Genomic DNA, 15768 nt, shown 5'->3' with positions numbered 1-15768 from the left:
CATAAGTTGCAGCTGATACACAAAATGCTGCAGCTGAGGCCGCATGTGGGATTTCTGTGGGTCAGGAGATGTCTTGGCACAAACATGCCCTTGAAGAACCCCAACAGCTTTGGCTCTGGTCTCCTCTGAGAGCTCGTCTGGTCACACCTTCCCACCCTGTTTTGCAGTATAACAACATTCCAAGGTTCCACCTGCAGAGTCACAACAGAGAGAACCAGGGCAGGAGCCCTCCAGTCAGCTTTAAGCAAGGCATTTATTAGTAACTATGGGAATCACCTCTTCAATCCTACTGCATTCTGGGTTAAAGCCAGGCAACACACTTCACCACCACGTACAAATGAGTATTATTTTAATCTTCCAGTTCAGCACTCCTGGCTGTCACTGTCACCCCAACTACCCTTCCCAAACAGAGGCATGCATCACAGGAAACAATTCCATTTGCACTTCTGCTTTGGTTCAAACCCTTCACAACGAAGAGCACTAACTCTGCTTTGTCTTTCACTTTGAACTGCCAAACACCCGAGAAAATCAGCACGAGGTGGCCCTGACTTCTCTTTTCCAACTTTGCTCCAAGTTTCCCCGTGCACGTCTCAGAGCACATCCATCAGTTCACCATGGTGTGGCAGCCAACCACAGTCAGTGAATGAGGCTGCCCGAGCCTGCTAGAAACAGAGCTCTGGAGCTCTGCAGCAGGACAAGAGAAGAAATTGTTGCTTTTTTGCTTTTGGTTTTGTTTTTTCTTTAGAGAAACCCTTAAATGCCTTTTTGCGTGCTCCTCTTCTAAGGCAAAACAAGAACAGCTGTAGAAAGTTAACAAAAACAAGAGAAATAGACTCCAGAGTAAGCATCTTTGCCTGTATTTACTGTTCAAAGTCCAGGCAGTTGTGAGAATATTTGGGGTTTTCCTTTATAAAAGAACATCACATACAGGACAGTTTGGGTTTTGGTACAGGGCACACAACCACTCCAGGGTCTGCTTACATTATTGAGCCATTAAACACCAGAAAAAAACAGGTGATCAATTAAACCAAAACCATGCCATCACATTTTTTAGAGATTCCTGTATTTCATCCATCATTCTCTGATGAGATGGACACTTCAGCTGACCCCACTGAGATCACATGCAGAAGCCTGGTGAGTTCAGCAAGTCCAATGACATCTTTCCGGGCTTTCAGCAAACAGAAAAAGCCTGTTATTTTTTGGCAGAAGTGCAACACATCTTCCACTCCTACCCTGACCCATAAAGTAATCCAGTTTTTAAAGACCTGACAATTTTTGATAAAAGGTTACCCAGCAGAACTTCCTCTCCAGCTCCCGGGATGGCAGCAGCAGGAGCCAGGCTGCAGAGTGCAGGTTGTTGTGGCACTGCCCATCAGTCGGAGTCCTGGGCACTGCCCGGGCTGCCAGCGAGTGCCTCAGCTCTGCCCGCAAGAGCTGGGCCGTGGCCACAGCCAGGTTTGTGCTTCTGAGCTGCTGACAGAACCAGGCTGGAGCAGTGCAGCGCTGGGGCTCAGCTCGTGCCCTCCACCCTGCGCCACCAGCCCAGCGGGGATGGAGGATGCCTCTGAATGCAGCAGAAATAAAACCAGCAACACGTGACAAGTAACCCACTGCCTCGACAGTCAGCTCACCACGATGCTGCAGGAAAGTTCAAACTTTTGCCACGTGGAATAAGAGCGTTTATTGGGTAAATCAAGTCAGCATATTACCAAAAGTAAAAGGAGTACATTGGAAGCTAGGGAAGCAAATCCCCTTTCTCTGCTTGGTCCACAGTCTCCAGGACACTGGAACCTGTGGGGCGAGGACTGAGCAAGGGCAGAGCTCAGCTCCTGGCTGCAGGTATCGCCCCAGTGACATCTCTACATGATGGGAACAGCTGACACAGCCAGGAGGAGTGACAGTGGTTGAGAAACATTATAATTACCAAAGAACAATAAATATTGATTTTATAAGTGCATATTTGCATCCAGTTTTATTGTAAACACTATCAGGCAATTTTGCCTGGTTACTTTTTTCTTATCTTAAGCCAGCAAACTCTCCAACAAGCCCAACAAACTGAGATCAAACAGGTCATATTTGAGGGAAGAGATCTGCCTGACAGCAATTTCTGATTTGGGAAGTCTCACCTGCCCTCAGTGATACCCCAAGGACAACATTTTTCCACATTGCAGATCCTGATATGATGAATGAAACCAATCAAGTATCTCCTGTAGATAGATGCTCTTTTTAAAAAAATAAACCCTCAGTACCCACAGCACAATTTCAGCAGAAGAAATGTGGAAGTGTAGGAGCTAAAACAGCATTATTTTGAATAATTTCAGTACTGTGGAGAAACCTTGTAACCTATCACAGCAAAAGAGAAACTTGGCCATAAATTACCCTGCCTGGGCTTGCAGCCTCCGTGTGAAGCACATGTGAGCAGCCTCTAAGTCATCGGAGTCTCAGAGGTAATATGGGAGTTAAGGCTGCACTGACATTACTCCTGAATATAAAAAGTAATAAGTTAATGTTTTAGAGAGAAAATACCATTTCCCCTGCTTGCCTCAGGCTCTCACAGCCCCTGTGCTCTGCGCACCAGTGGCAGCCTGCAAAGGATCCCCATCATTGCTTCATCTCACTAATTAGAGTTTACCTGCTGCAGATTACAACATGGGATTAGTATTAAGCAAGAGCTGTCCTGCTCACCCTCAGCCTGGTCCTGAGAAGTCCTGAGCAGCATCCAAGGGAGTTTTAGTTCAGCCCTTCCTTGTAGGGAGACTAAAAACTTAATAACTTCTATTTATAATAATAAAATCACATATGTTCTTCATACCTCCAGATTTGGGAAGGGTTTTCAATTTCCTCCATAAATCAGACCCCAAAGGAATCACTGTGTCACTGAAGCAGGTGTAAGATCAGCAAAACCTCAGGAAATGCTTGTGACCCCGCAGGGCACAGAGAGAGAACTGCAAGGGCAGTGCCATTTTCAGTGTTCGGCAAGTCAAATCCCAGAGAGGCACTGCTGGCACAAACGGAGCACAGACCTGGACTGGAACTGACTGGCCCCAGTACCCACTGGGCAGCTGGACTGGTACCAACACCTGACACGGTGCTGACACTGCCCCGACTCCTGCTGACGGAGCACCCAGTGGGTCACACCTGGCTGTGCCGGGCACCAAGCACTCAAGGGAGGGACAGTGCCAGCACAGGGACTGTTTCAGCCAAGTTCCAGGTGCAGAGACATTTACACAGGTGCTTTACCTCCAAATGTTCCCTCTCGGTCAGGGATGCCTCTGCCCTGCACCTGGTGTCAGGGCCACGTTCACCCTGCAGACACTGGGTCAGCCCGGTTCCAAGGCTGGACAGGCGCACAGGGCAGGCTGGAGGAATGGCTGGGAGCAGAGGGGCAGTTTCACATTCACAGTGAGATAGGTAGAGAGTGCCTTTCCCATCTTTTAAAAACTTGTCGTAGTGAGACTTCTGGAAGGTGAAATAATCGCAGGTGTTCCCAAAGCCCGGCGGCGGCGCTGGCAGCCGGCTCAGGCAGCGCAGATGCGGCAGGGCTGCAGCCCGCTCTCGTTGCACGCCGGACACCGCAGGGCCCGGTAGGACTCCCTGAATCTGTTTGCCAGCATTGAGAACTTGCTTCCGTGGCACAGTGAGCAGGGAGCACAGCCTGAGCCTTTGCACTGCGAACAACCGTGTTCAGCATGGCCCTCCTGAAGCAGAGAAAGGAAAAAACCTGTTCGTGGGTGTGAGGTACCAAAGTCAGGAACATTCTTGAAAGAGGGAAATCCTGTCTTCTGCTCTTTGCCATCATGGTTGCTCCTGACACACCACTCTGCCTATGACAATCAGTTCTCCACAGCAAGGACTTTGACAAAAAGGCTCCCACATGCTTGGGGACAATGGGAGGTTAATGTGACTGGGCTTATAACACACTCCAAATTCATCTTTCTGCTCCGCACAGCTCCACCCATCCTCCTGTCATTTCTTATCACACCATTTCCACTCTGTAGCCTCAGGTTTGAGCCATGCTTCATTTCTTCAGGAATTGCTCATCACCCTCTCTCCCCAAATCCCTCATCACCAACATGCACACCTTCTTTCAAGCTGTCCTTTGTGCCTGCCTCTCTCCCAATGTGCCAGGTAGCCTCTTTCAATTCCCACCTTGAAATTCCTGGGAGCAGAAGGACCGCGGTGACCCACACTCAGTACGGGCCAGACGCAGTTCCGTGAAACTGTATCAGCTCCACATGACAACATTAGGTTTTGTGGGATCAAATCATGGTCAGACTAATTGGGATTCTGACCAACAAAGGCTCCCCCGTGAGAAAGCAAATGTAAGGCACAACCTTATTTCAGCTGATACTAAAATTTTAGCCTGAAGCAGTCTCAGCCACAGAGCAGCTGTGTTTAGCCTTGTCAGGCTGGAGAAACTCCGGCCTGCCCTTATCCCACGGGGAGGGGTGACAAGGGCTGGAGCCCAGCCAAGCTACGTAAATACCAGCCATCCCCAGGGATAGAAATCAGTGGGAGACATGAGCATCTGGAACCAGCACCTCTGTCCCCAGAGCACAGTCTCAGCACAGTGTTGGACATTATCTCCTGAGGGAAATGAGGAACAAAGTGGTGCTTTTTATCCAAACTTAGTTAGGAGCCAGATACAGAGATGGATGGGGCTTGGGTGGTTTGACCAGGGCTAAGGGGAAAAAGCACTTTCCATTTTCTCTTACCTGCACATGCTGGATGCAAGTGACCTTATTCTCCACATCTTTTTTATGTCCACCACTAAATCTTTCTTTCCTCTCCCGGTACATGAATGTCCAGTCATTTATTCCCTCAGTCTGGATGATTCTTCTCATGAGCTCTTTCTGGTCCATCGGTGCACGGATGATTTTCAGGTTATTGGTGTAGATGATGATCTTGCCGAAATCTACAACTGGGGAAGTCTGAAGAAGGAACTTACCAGTGTCTCACCAGTATAAACTCACTCTGCAAACACTGATGGTCCCTGGGCTTCCAGAAGAGCATCCCCTTCACCAGGCCAGCTCCCATGACCACCCCCAGAGCATCCAGCAAATTGGTGGAGGTACAGCTCTAATGGGTGAATGTGTATTTTTTTCTAGTCATTTTAAAGCTAAACTTGGCATGGTCAAACATTTCCCTGAGAGCAGCATTTTGCTGATCTGGTCCCTCCTCCCCCCTCTCTGGGTGTCATATGGAGTTACTGGGGCCTATTGTTTTACACAGTCTTCATATTTCACTCTGAGTAAGCGTCTGTGTCAAGAGGCCATGCAAAAGGAGATGGTCTCCTAAAAAATGCCCTGAGTCACACCAGCTGGGATGAGGTGGCTGGTGCTCTCCTGGCAGTGGGGGCACCTGCTTCCCTGTGGGGAGAAACATGAGGGGGAGGCAGGTGAGCACAAGTCCTCCCCACCTGCAGAAGGTGAGAGCCTGGTGCGTGTTACACAGACACGGTGTCTCCAAACACCAAGTGCATGGTGATGCAACATGAGCTGGTACTGGACAATGTGGGTACTAGAGGTATCTGTGGCTGGGGAGACTGGGGAGGGAGAGGAGCGTTACCCAAGAATGCAAAACAAATTAATGGGGTAGATAAGATCACAGAACTGCACTGTCTTTGGGCAGGAGAGATTCATTGTGGTCTGATGTTTTCAGGCAAACTACATGTCCAGTCTATCACCAGGTCAAATATCAGCCATCTGGGTTTCCCACACACAGCTTTGATGAGTGCCAGGAATTAACAGACTTTCAGTGTGTTCAAATCAAGGCCTTAAAAAGTATTTACACATATCATGCATGTACTGCCTCTTTATTAGGACTAAAGAAACACTTCTCTATCAGTGGCACTAATTATATGTTAAGAAAATAGCCAGTGAAACTAAGCTGGGATTGTCAAAGTAGCCAAAGAGGAATTCTGGCTGCCAGAGGATGCAGATATCTGGTACCCTGATGGCAGCACTGGCTTCCTGGCAGCTGAAGTCACACAACTTTAATATTTTAAATACACCTAATTAGCTTAACATTCTCCTTACATTTGACTGATCTAGATGCAGTAGGATTCCTATGCACAGATATCAATATATATGGAAATGTTCTGTTTTACTCTACCCAATGGACAGATGCAGATCAGCACTGGGAGAAGCCAGAGCACGGCTGGAGCACAGCTGGCAGATGCTCTTCCCTCCTGCCTGCAATGCTACAGACCCTGAGGATCCTGCCACCTGTGGCATATTCAGCATACAGAATTCCTGGAATAATGGCTGGAGATTTACAACCACCCTTCTCAAATCCTGGCCTGACAACACAGTTTTATCTGGATGAGGTTGCAGTGTGAGGCTCCTGTCACCATACTGCTCCGAGAATGACTTAGCCTGAGGCTGGTCCCCAGAGAGGGGACAGCCCTGGCAGCACTTACCCTGCAGTGGCTGGCGCCGGGCTGGCAGTCGCTGAGCAGGGGCGAGGTCCCCGCGAGCCCATGTTTCTGATCCTCTCGGAGTATGCTGATCCTCTGGGCCGTCAAGGCCGTGGGCCAGTAGAACCTGTTCTCTGGCACCTCCCCGGCCCCGCAGAAATGGTCCCCTGGCTCGAAGCTCTGGCGCAGGAAGCGCCGCGAGTGCTCTTTGGCTGGGGGTTCAAGCTCCTGCCCATCTTCATAGACTTGTTTTAACACTCGACCACTGTAGGCTGAGGAGATTTTGAACCTCACCTTGCGGGGCCGTCCCTCGTGCCGCTGGCTGAGTTTCTTCTGGGGCTCATCCATCTCGGGGATTTCGAGCTGCTGGTCCTGGAGATCAGCTCCAAGAACTTTAGGTCCAAAAGAAAACACTTGCAGCTTCCCCCCGCCACATGATGTATAATTCAAGGTTTCTAGTAGTTCCTCTCATCTTACAGCAAAACTGACACCACTGTATTAAATATTGATAGAAATTCACAAAGAGAAAATATCACTGGTAGTGAAGCCAAAGGCAGGTTGGTGAGTGGGGGCCACGCCAGACACCACAGGAAGAAAGGAGTTAACCTGGAAGGAGAGGATTAAATAGGAAACTCTACCCATGTTTCCAAAACCATGCAAATGTTTCTGCAACATGATGTGATAAGAACTACCCCAAATACATCATCCCAGTAGCTTTTCATAATTTTCTGACAAGGTAAAAAGTTAAAAAGACAAATTCAGAGAAAAAGCAATCCAACCCCACAAATTGCAAAGGTGAATAGTTCCTCTCCATTCTCACACTGAAACCCTGAGAGCACAAAGCTCAGTTTCCTTTTAATCCAATGTGTTCCTCTACAGGTTGTGAGATCTAATTAAGATATTCTCTTGTTAGTGATAAATCCCTGTTTGTAATTCTTTATGCCTTTTAAGACCTTTTGGACCATTCTGGGTTTGGTTTTCATTTTTAGGAGACAGTCATCACCTCATCCAGTCCCAACCAAGGGACTTCAGCTCCCCAACACTCCCAAACCTCCATTGCCGGGCAGCAATCCGACCCAGGCACCTCCCATGACAGCCTATCCTCAGAGATCCCACCCCCACCCCAAAGCTGGTGCCTCACTGGCCTTGTCTCTGTCTCAGTGGGGTTTGGTTCCTGTGCCCATCCCTGGCTGGGCGTCTCCAGCTCCTCTGTCCTTTCAAGGGGTAAAATAAAGAGTATGTGTGGTACAAAACACATCCACAGGTAACTGCTGTCTGGGCATTAAACATCTCCCAACACCTACTCAAATCAAGTAGGTACCCAACAGGAGTTAAAATCTCCTTTTTTTTTTTTTTAAGTTCCAAGATGTTAGTACATATCCACCATTACTCATCAAGTGAGACTCTGCCTTGGCAGGATGCAGGCAGAGAGCTTCGTTTAACTTCTTTCAGTTCAAACCCAGCACTTTTAAAGCTTAATGCTCTCAGCAGGTTAATTCATTATGTCTTTTAAAAGTTTGTTAATGAAATTCTAGGATGGCAGTTTAGAATGCCGGCTAGTAACTCCACTGCACAGACCTTCCACCAACCAAACAGATGCCACAAGCGGTTTCTGTCACGACAGACACCGCTCCTGAGGGTCCCTTGGGCTGCTGGAAGCCTCATCATAAGGACGTGTGAAAAATGTTTCTTGTACCAAGAGAACAGGCCTGAACACGCCTGGGTAAACACACAGCCCTGGAGCCGCCCTTGGCATCTCCACACCTCCATTGTAGTGCGGATGCCAGGCTCCCATCCTATCGCACACAGGAGAATCTCACTTTATATGAAAACTCTGATTTGCATGAATCACACTCAGCTCTTGCTGCGTTCACTTGGGAGGCCTGATCCACCCCTTCCCCTGTGAACCCTACTGAATCAGGCCTCAGAATTGCTGCTTTTCAAAGGGTCCCCAGCGGCCGTGATCTGACACAAATCACACTGTGTGAGATACCTCAATTGGAGCTCGTTTTCTTTTGATTAGGGGAACAATCAGGCAGGAAAGGAAGTTCAAAGCAGCAATGAGAGAACAGAGCATGAGCGCCACTGCGAGCCAAGCAAAGCAACTTGTGGCTGTACAGTTACTTACAGGTGCTGCCACAGCTCAGACCCACCTGGCCCCGTGGCTGTGCCGCTGGAACAGCCCATCCTCTGCAGGGCTATCAGCCAGGCACCACCAGCCCGTGGGGCTGAGCAGGGCTGCAGCCAGGGGAGCCCAGCCTGTGTCCTGCAGCCACACGCTCCCCGAGTCACCCCAGGGCCAGGACACAGAGGCTGCTGCTTGTTCCTCCCTCCCAGAGCTACACACGCTTCTTTTATATCCATGTACTGATGACTCTTGCAAAGAAAAGATCCCCAAACAGCCATTCTGCATTTCTTAGCTGTTCTGAACAACTCCAGTCAATGTTTCCACATTAAATATCCCAAATGGGGACGTTCCGGGGGGTGTTTGATGAGGCCATCCCTAGCACCACCCGTGACCCCTGGAGCCTGCACGGTGCAGGGTGCTGGGGCAGGCACTTAGCGTGGTGGGGCTGGCACGGGTGGATGTGGGATGGAGGAGCCCCCGCCGCCCACACGGCCCTGCCAGCACAGCAGCAGCCCCGCAGCTCCGGGGGCCAGCGGGGGTTTCTTTCCCACAGCTCACACGAGCCCTACTAAAAATACAACAAAAATAATTTTGCATTCAACAGTGAAATCATTAAGTTTCACGACCTAGATCATCACAGCACTATATTTGACTTTAGACTCTGTTCCACTGCATTTTAATGACATCTGTCTTTCAAGCGTGGGGCTTCTCCTCCCCACAGCAGGCACGGGAAGGATCGGGGAAGCCAGAGGCTCTGCAGAACAAAGAGCCAGCCCTTGCCCTGAGGAGCACAACACGCTGCAGTAGATCTGCTGCAGCAAAACTGGGTCTGTACAAAGCAGGGCCTCAAGAAGAGCCACAGCAAGCTGGACTTTGAAGGCATGTGTCCAGCTGCAGGTTTTGCTGGAAAGTATTTTGTCGTGCTGTGCTTCCTTACAGCAAGCACTGCCATCCTTCTTCCCCTGCACAGGGGGGGGCAGGGAGCAGGATGGGGACGAGCATCGGGCTCTCAGCTGCAGCAGTGCCCTGCTCACATCACCCCGAGCACACAGCATCCTCAAGCAAAGTGCCAGGACACCAAGGATGTTTCCCAACACGCCCTGTGACAGAAAGAGCAAGGCCTGGGAGGGCATGCACAGGCAGCCAGCACAGCCACCTCTCCCTTGGCCTGGCAGCCTGCACCTGGATTTCATCATTCCTTGTGCCAGGAGATACTGGCATCTGCAGCTAGAAGTGAACCTTAAAAATTACAAGAATTCTGCTAACTACTGCTCTGGAGCTTCCTATTCAGCAGCACTGAGACAGTCTCAGCTGAGACTGTTTTACACTAGGGCCTTACAAACCTGTCCACATGAGCCAAGACAGGCAGAGGTCTGCTTCCAGCTGTCTCCAATCTATTTCTGCCAGCAGCTCAGAACACCTGTAACCTTTTATCTGACATTAAACATCACATATTTTAAACTAAGAATTTTAAAAGTCTGAAGAATTTTTTAAATATGAGCTACCCCAGCCAGACCTGACAGGTCACACAGTGCTCAGGCTGGCTATGTCATATTCAGGGTTTGGTTTGGGGTCACCAGAGTGGGAGCAACCCTAACCCAGCCCCCCCCTCAAAGCAGCCTGGTCAGTGTTCCGGTCATCTCTACGGAGATGCACAGCACTGAATTTGTTGAATGTCATTAGCAGAAAACAGGCACAAAAGAGCAACACACACGAACTGCAGTGGGTAGCCCCTGCACAAGCAGCCCTGGCACTCATTGCCCTAACACCACTATTTCCAAATCATGGAAAACATTGCAGGATTGGTGGCTTGTTCCTGCTGTGAAATACAGGGGCTAGCATAGATCCTGTGAAAAATCCAAGGAGCTGAAGCAGGAGTTTTCTTCCCTCCCAGTCAGAGCACATCCCTGGCTCCCACAGCCAAGGGACCTGCATGACTTCTGCAGAGGGTGGGAGGGTTCAGCCCAGCACCCCCAATCTCTGCGCTGGGGGAGCTCAGTGCTGTCCTGCTGCCCCAGATCTGTCCTTTCACTCACTCTGAGCTTATGAATCCACTGGGAATCAGAAACTGATTGTTCACTGTCAGCCTAGGGTCAGCAGCCCCCACCACCGGCGTCCCCAAGCATCCCTCCATATCCAAATTCCTTGTTCCAAAGAGGGCTGAAGCCTGCCATCAGTACACCCTACCCAGGCCAAGGGACTGGGACACAGCAGGAATGAAAACAGTGGTGCTGCGAGAGCACCAGCAGCCTCATGCATACAGCACCTAAAGCCAGCACAACTGGGTATGGATTTAGCTCAGGGTTGGATTCTCTGGTGCAAACATCTTCTCTTTTGGAGCAGACATCTAACATCTCCTCAGGAGTCCTGAGCACCTAATTAGATCTGAAGTAAGGTGTGATGTCATGCTGCATCATCTCCCTTCATGAAGGGGCTGACAGGGCTTCGTTTTGTGCTCAGCCTCCCATTTTCACAAAAAATGCCAAAGTCACAGGGTATTTAAAGTTCTGGATGCTTTAACACTCCACTGAGCTGGATTCACAAGTCATGAGGGTACGCAGACACAGAGCTACATGCACACACCTTCACACACACTGTGAGTCCACAGGACTCCATTTTTCTAGGAATCCAAGCTAAGGTTTCCTTCTGCCAGCACAAGGCAGGGCCCGCCACACATTCCTGGAGGCTGAAGTCAGTGGGAGTGGAGGACGCCCAGCACCTCCGGGAGACCAGGCAGGCTCTGTGATGAAAGCCAGATTACTGCACCAACCTAAGTAAGCACAAAAATCCTGAAGTCACAAAGAAACAAAGGAAAAAAAACAGGAAAAAGGGCTTCAAAGAGGGAAATTCCCAGGGGTTGGGTTCTATCTTTGGAGACAACTCTCCCTGGGCTTCTCCTGAGAGCAGCAGCACAGCCTGGGACCAGAGCCTAGTCATGAGTGCAGTGGGCAAGGAACAGCCCAGGCACTGGCCACAGCACACAGGCAATGCCCACAGGAGCACACGGAGCCAGGGCAGGGAAATGGCCTTTGCTGGATGAACCCACCCGGCGCTGGAGTGAGCACCTGAGGATCACTGCTCTGCCCTCCAGCTCAGGTGCAGCGCCCAGGGCCTGCAGACATGGAAATGGCTCTGCCAGCACTGGGTAACTCCACCACGAGGGCTCAAGCCCCTCTGTGTGTTCCCAGGGGGATCACAAGGAGCCTGGTTCTGCTCCCCAACCTCCTCCCACAGGGAGCACTGCTCTGCAGGCAAGAGCTGTGGGAGAAGCTGACTCAAAATGAGCCCCTGGGTCACAACGTGACCAGAGCAAGCAGCAGCAAAGAGCTGAACCAGCCTGCCCGTCGCTCAGTAAAGCAGCAGCACACCTGCAGTGCTTTGAACAACACTCACCCCTCCATGCTGCCCTTCTTACACTGCACCATCCCCTCCTAGGGCTGGGGGCTTCAGGATTTATATCTGCTCCTGGCTGCAGCACTCACTGGTGGCCAGAAGCACCTGGGAGCACTAAAGGTGATGCAGCCTTGCAAGCAGGGGGTCATTTCCATCTGTGTTTAATTAGGTAACTGTAGCTTGATGTTTTCTGCGGTCAAACCTATATAAGAGACCACCTTCCAAAGGCCTGTGAGGTGGTGGTCGGGTCCATACTAATTGGAAAATTAAAACTGCATCCCTGCAGGTTCAGCGCTTATCGGGCAGATCCCAGAGAAGCAGAATGCTGTGCTTGGTGTTCTGTGGCTCTGCACTGCAGGGAAAAAAGGATGAGGGTACCAGAAAGCCCAGAGCTAGTGGGGGACAGTGGGCACTGTTTGCTGGGGGGCCAGGGGCTCACAGGCAGCTTCAGCTCCCAGCAGAGGAGTAGGGGCTGCCCACTGCCCTCCCCTCCCTGTCAGCAAGCTCCAGCCAGGGGCTGTGCAGCTCAGAAGTATCAGAGCCGGTCTTGTGTCTGCCCCACAGTCTCACAGGCCTGCTCTCAGCTTTAATCACTCCCATTCCATTCCTCCCAGGTGCAGGGACCAGGCCACAGGAGGAGGAAGAGGAGGAGGAGCAGCAGGAGGTGGCCCCGGTGACCTTCCCAGTCACAGGAAGGACACGTCCATCCTCTTTCACTGTTGCTCAGCCTGGTTCCACCGCCAACTACTCTTAATGACACTTCAACAAACACACAACAATCTGTCTTCATGAAAATCAGTGAATACATTTAATTTAAAAATACTTCTCTATTTCTGGACGGGCACCACTCTGCTCCAGCTACTTCAGAATCAGCTGAAGCCTTCACAGTACCCAACAGCCAGACTGCACAAGGCTGTAAAGGCAAAACACAGCATTCAACCCTCTGTGAGCTTAATAAACAGCTCCCCTAATCCCTCCTCTTATGAGGTGTAGATGGGGGTCTCAGTGTTTGGCTTCCATCCTCCAGCTGATGTGTATGTACCTCATGAAGGGGAAAAAAGGAAAAGAAAGGCTGAAACACGTAGCTCTCAGAGGGTCTGTCCCTCTGCATGCCCCTCGGGGGCTGCCCAGAGGGCTTTGGGAGCAGGGAGGTGGTGCCCAGCAGAGGAGACCAGGCATTGGTTTGAGAGGTAGAAAATTTTAGAGAGGCTCTTTCTCCGCTGGCTGCAGGTCCCCACATTCTGCACATCCCTGCCGAGTCACGCTGGCCTAATTATGTCTTCAAGCAAACACAACTTATTTACTAAATGTGCTGGGTTCTGCCATTGGCACCGCCGTGTGCTCAGAGCCCACAGCCGCAGCCGCTCCCCACGGCCGACGGACACTGCCCGCAGGACCAGCGATCCCGTGCCATGGGAGCACTCCCATCCTGGCCCTTGGGGTCTGGAGGCACAGGCAGGTCCTGCCATTCGCCCCTTTCAGCAGCAGCACTGGGCGCCGCGTTTGTGGGTGGGTAGGAGGATGAGCTGCCAGCTCAGATATAATCTGTAGCAGCTTGTAAGAGGCACCCCCTCTTCCTGCCCTCCAGGAGCTAAAAACAGTCTGAAAGGTCCCTCTTCCCCCGGGAAGGAGGCATGTGGCATCCACTTGCATGGTGCAGAGTGGCTGAGGCTTTTTATACCCCCTGGAAGCGCTGCCGTGCTGTGCCCTCTCATGGCACACACAGCCCTGGCTGCTGCAGTGGTCACTGAACCACAGCCCAGTGCCCCTGCAGCTCCTGTGGGATGATGAGGACAAAGCATGTTTGCACTTTGCTTTGGGATCCATTGGAGCTCTTTTCTGAGTCAGTGTTGGAGTTGGGGGAAGCCAAAAGTGGCAACTCCTGGGGGAGACGTGTGCAACCACGTGGTGTGGGAGCAAAGGGGGGCACATTGCTCTCAATTTCCAGCTCCATGTTAAACCTCTTTGAGTAACCCAGTCTTGCAATACATATTTCAGTGGTTCCATCCCCTCAGTACCAGGCATCCATCCCCTGGGAAGCTGCAGAGGGCTCCTGTGGATCAGTGGGGCCATGCCCAGGCAGAGCCCTCTGTGGCGGCACCGCCTGCGGCCCCAGAGCAGCGTCCTCCAGACCAGGCATCCTGCTGCATCCAGCCCTGAGTTAATTACAGCATCGGCACCAGAGACTGCTGAAATGAAAGGGAAGGGTGAGCAGCTTTCCAGCTCTGCCTTTATTTTTTAACCCCAATTACGAGTCATGTTAGAAGAGAGAGGCGGTGACAGATAATAAAGTTCAATGGAATGGTCTGAGTGTGAAGTGGAAAACCAGGAAAGCATCACATCCTGATCCCAAACTGGACATTGATATGCTGTGTGGCCTCATTTCTGGTCTCCTCCATGTAAGCTGGGGAGTGGGGGATGCTTAGTCTGAGGGGCATTCCACAGATGACTTAGCTTTTGGGAAGTGCTTTGAAGATTTAACATGTTATATAAATGCAAGTGTTAGCACAGACAGCTTTTGTATCGCCGCAGAACCAGAGACTGCAGCCCAGATGGGAGCCTCGCTTGGCTGTTCCGGCAGTTCAGAAGCTGCCGGTTGGAAAAGCCCATGTCTCTGCCTGGGCAATCCCTGAGTGGCCAGACTCAGGGGAGCTTGCCCAGAGCATATCCCTGGTGGCATTCCCAGGAGTTGGAAAGCTCAGGGGGCTTCCTGCAACCACCCATGTCACTGAAGACCCTCAGGGAGCCCCAGCCCCCCGATCCCCTGGGCCCCCCGAGTGTGCTCAGCACCGCTGGATTCCCCAGCCTGGCCCTTCCTGAGGTGCCTGCGAGGTGACCAGGCACTCCAGCTGTGGCCAGTGGTTTCCCTTGGGAATTCAGCGGGAACTGTGCATTGCACTGTGCATGTGCGTCCCCCCAGCAGAGCCTTAGTCCCACCCATTGCTCTGAGAGTGCAGCTAATGCAGCCTGGCCCTTAAAGACCAGGAAAACCAAAGGAGCAGTCACCAAACAGATTCAGTTGGAGATGAGCAGAAGTTGACATGCAGAGAACTGTCTGGGCTTCGTTTTCAGCACCCCGCCACTGCAGGGTGCTCCATAATTCTGTTTCCTTTCTAATCTAATCAGATGAAAATACAAACTGAGTGCTAATCACAGAGCACAAATAGGGAAGAATATGTAAAAAAGAAAAACAACCTTCACCACCTTTATTTTCAGTAAAGTTTATGTCATGCATCACGTTTAGAACCACTGGCAGATGAGCTGATGCTGTTTGCAGCATCACTCATTAGCCAGCGTGCGCCCCACCAGCCCAGCACACATCACCATAGGACAGACTACAAAGAAGCACCAAAGAAAAGGAAACTTGAGATGAAGCAGTGAGGTCATTGGTTCCTGGCATTACCCTGAAGATCTTTGTCAACATTTTAATTTAGCCAAATGGCCATTATATTAAAGAAATAAAGAAATATTTTGTTTTAACATAATCATGATCTGGGGGGGAGAACTTTTGAAAAAAAACATTAACCTTTTCCACACTGTACTTCTGAAGAATCCTGAGAGGAGGGCAGGGATGACTACAGCTTGATGGCATTATCTGAGACATCTTCAAATTTACAGTCTTGTCCTCTAATATTTGTAGTACTTGTACGTTGAAAAGACAGGACTGAAACTCAGCAGGGTTTGTAAGGAAAAGATTTTCGGACCTTAACTGCCTCACCTGCTCTCCTTAGGCAATCCATCAGTATGTGCGAGCAGGCAGCCCTGAGATAGGAATTCAGCTGATAAAGGGAATGCAAATTACAGGTACTGTGAGATGGTCCCTGGCCTC

The 15768-nt window shown here is 50.7% G+C and overlaps 1 protein-coding gene across 4 annotated transcripts; it reads right to left on the bottom strand.

The window, feature by feature from the left end:
* Positions 1–641: 641 nt before the first annotated feature.
* On the bottom strand, positions 642–12008 carry GRXCR2 (glutaredoxin and cysteine rich domain containing 2). Of its 4 annotated transcripts, none has more exons than XM_069029177.1 (5): positions 11940–11963; positions 11130–11335; positions 6422–7024; positions 4716–4931; positions 642–3698 (listed from the first exon to the last, which is right to left on the bottom strand). In XM_069029177.1, the coding sequence occupies exons 3-5, from the start codon at positions 6764–6766 to the stop codon at positions 3519–3521; spliced, it is 741 nt and encodes a 246-aa protein (XP_068885278.1). In that variant the 5' UTR covers positions 6767–7024; positions 11130–11335; positions 11940–11963; the 3' UTR covers positions 642–3518. The 4 variants fall into 4 exon arrangements, with proteins under 4 accessions (XP_068885278.1, XP_068885280.1, XP_068885281.1 ...); XM_069029179.1 differs by having other exon boundaries at positions 11130–11316; XM_069029180.1 differs by lacking the exon at positions 11940–11963 and adding an exon at positions 11593–11653 and having other exon boundaries at positions 11130–11316.
* Between the last annotated feature and the right edge of the window lie 3760 nt (positions 12009–15768).

This window comes from Aphelocoma coerulescens, chromosome 13 (assembly GCF_041296385.1).
Source record: "Aphelocoma coerulescens isolate FSJ_1873_10779 chromosome 13, UR_Acoe_1.0, whole genome shotgun sequence".
Taxonomy (NCBI): domain Eukaryota; kingdom Metazoa; phylum Chordata; class Aves; order Passeriformes; family Corvidae; genus Aphelocoma; species Aphelocoma coerulescens.
Note: the sequence above shows the minus strand (reverse complement) of the source record. Positions and strands in the feature narration are given on the sequence as shown.

What these genes read in the sequence shown, in the direction of transcription:
- GRXCR2 (XM_069029176.1), bottom strand. Translation starts at nt 6,766, where the DNA reads ATGGATGAGCCCCAGAAGAAACTCAGCCAGCGGCACGAGGGACGGCCC. An exon ending in CCGGCGCCAGCCACTGCAGG is followed by an intron (nt 4,932 to 6,421) that starts GTAAGTGCTGCC and finishes TTCCTTCTTCAG; the next exon opens with ACTTCCCCAGTTGTAGATTT. An exon ending in CTTGCATCCAGCATGTGCAG is followed by an intron (nt 3,699 to 4,715) that starts GTAAGAGAAAAT and finishes TCTCTGCTTCAG; the next exon opens with GAGGGCCATGCTGAACACGG.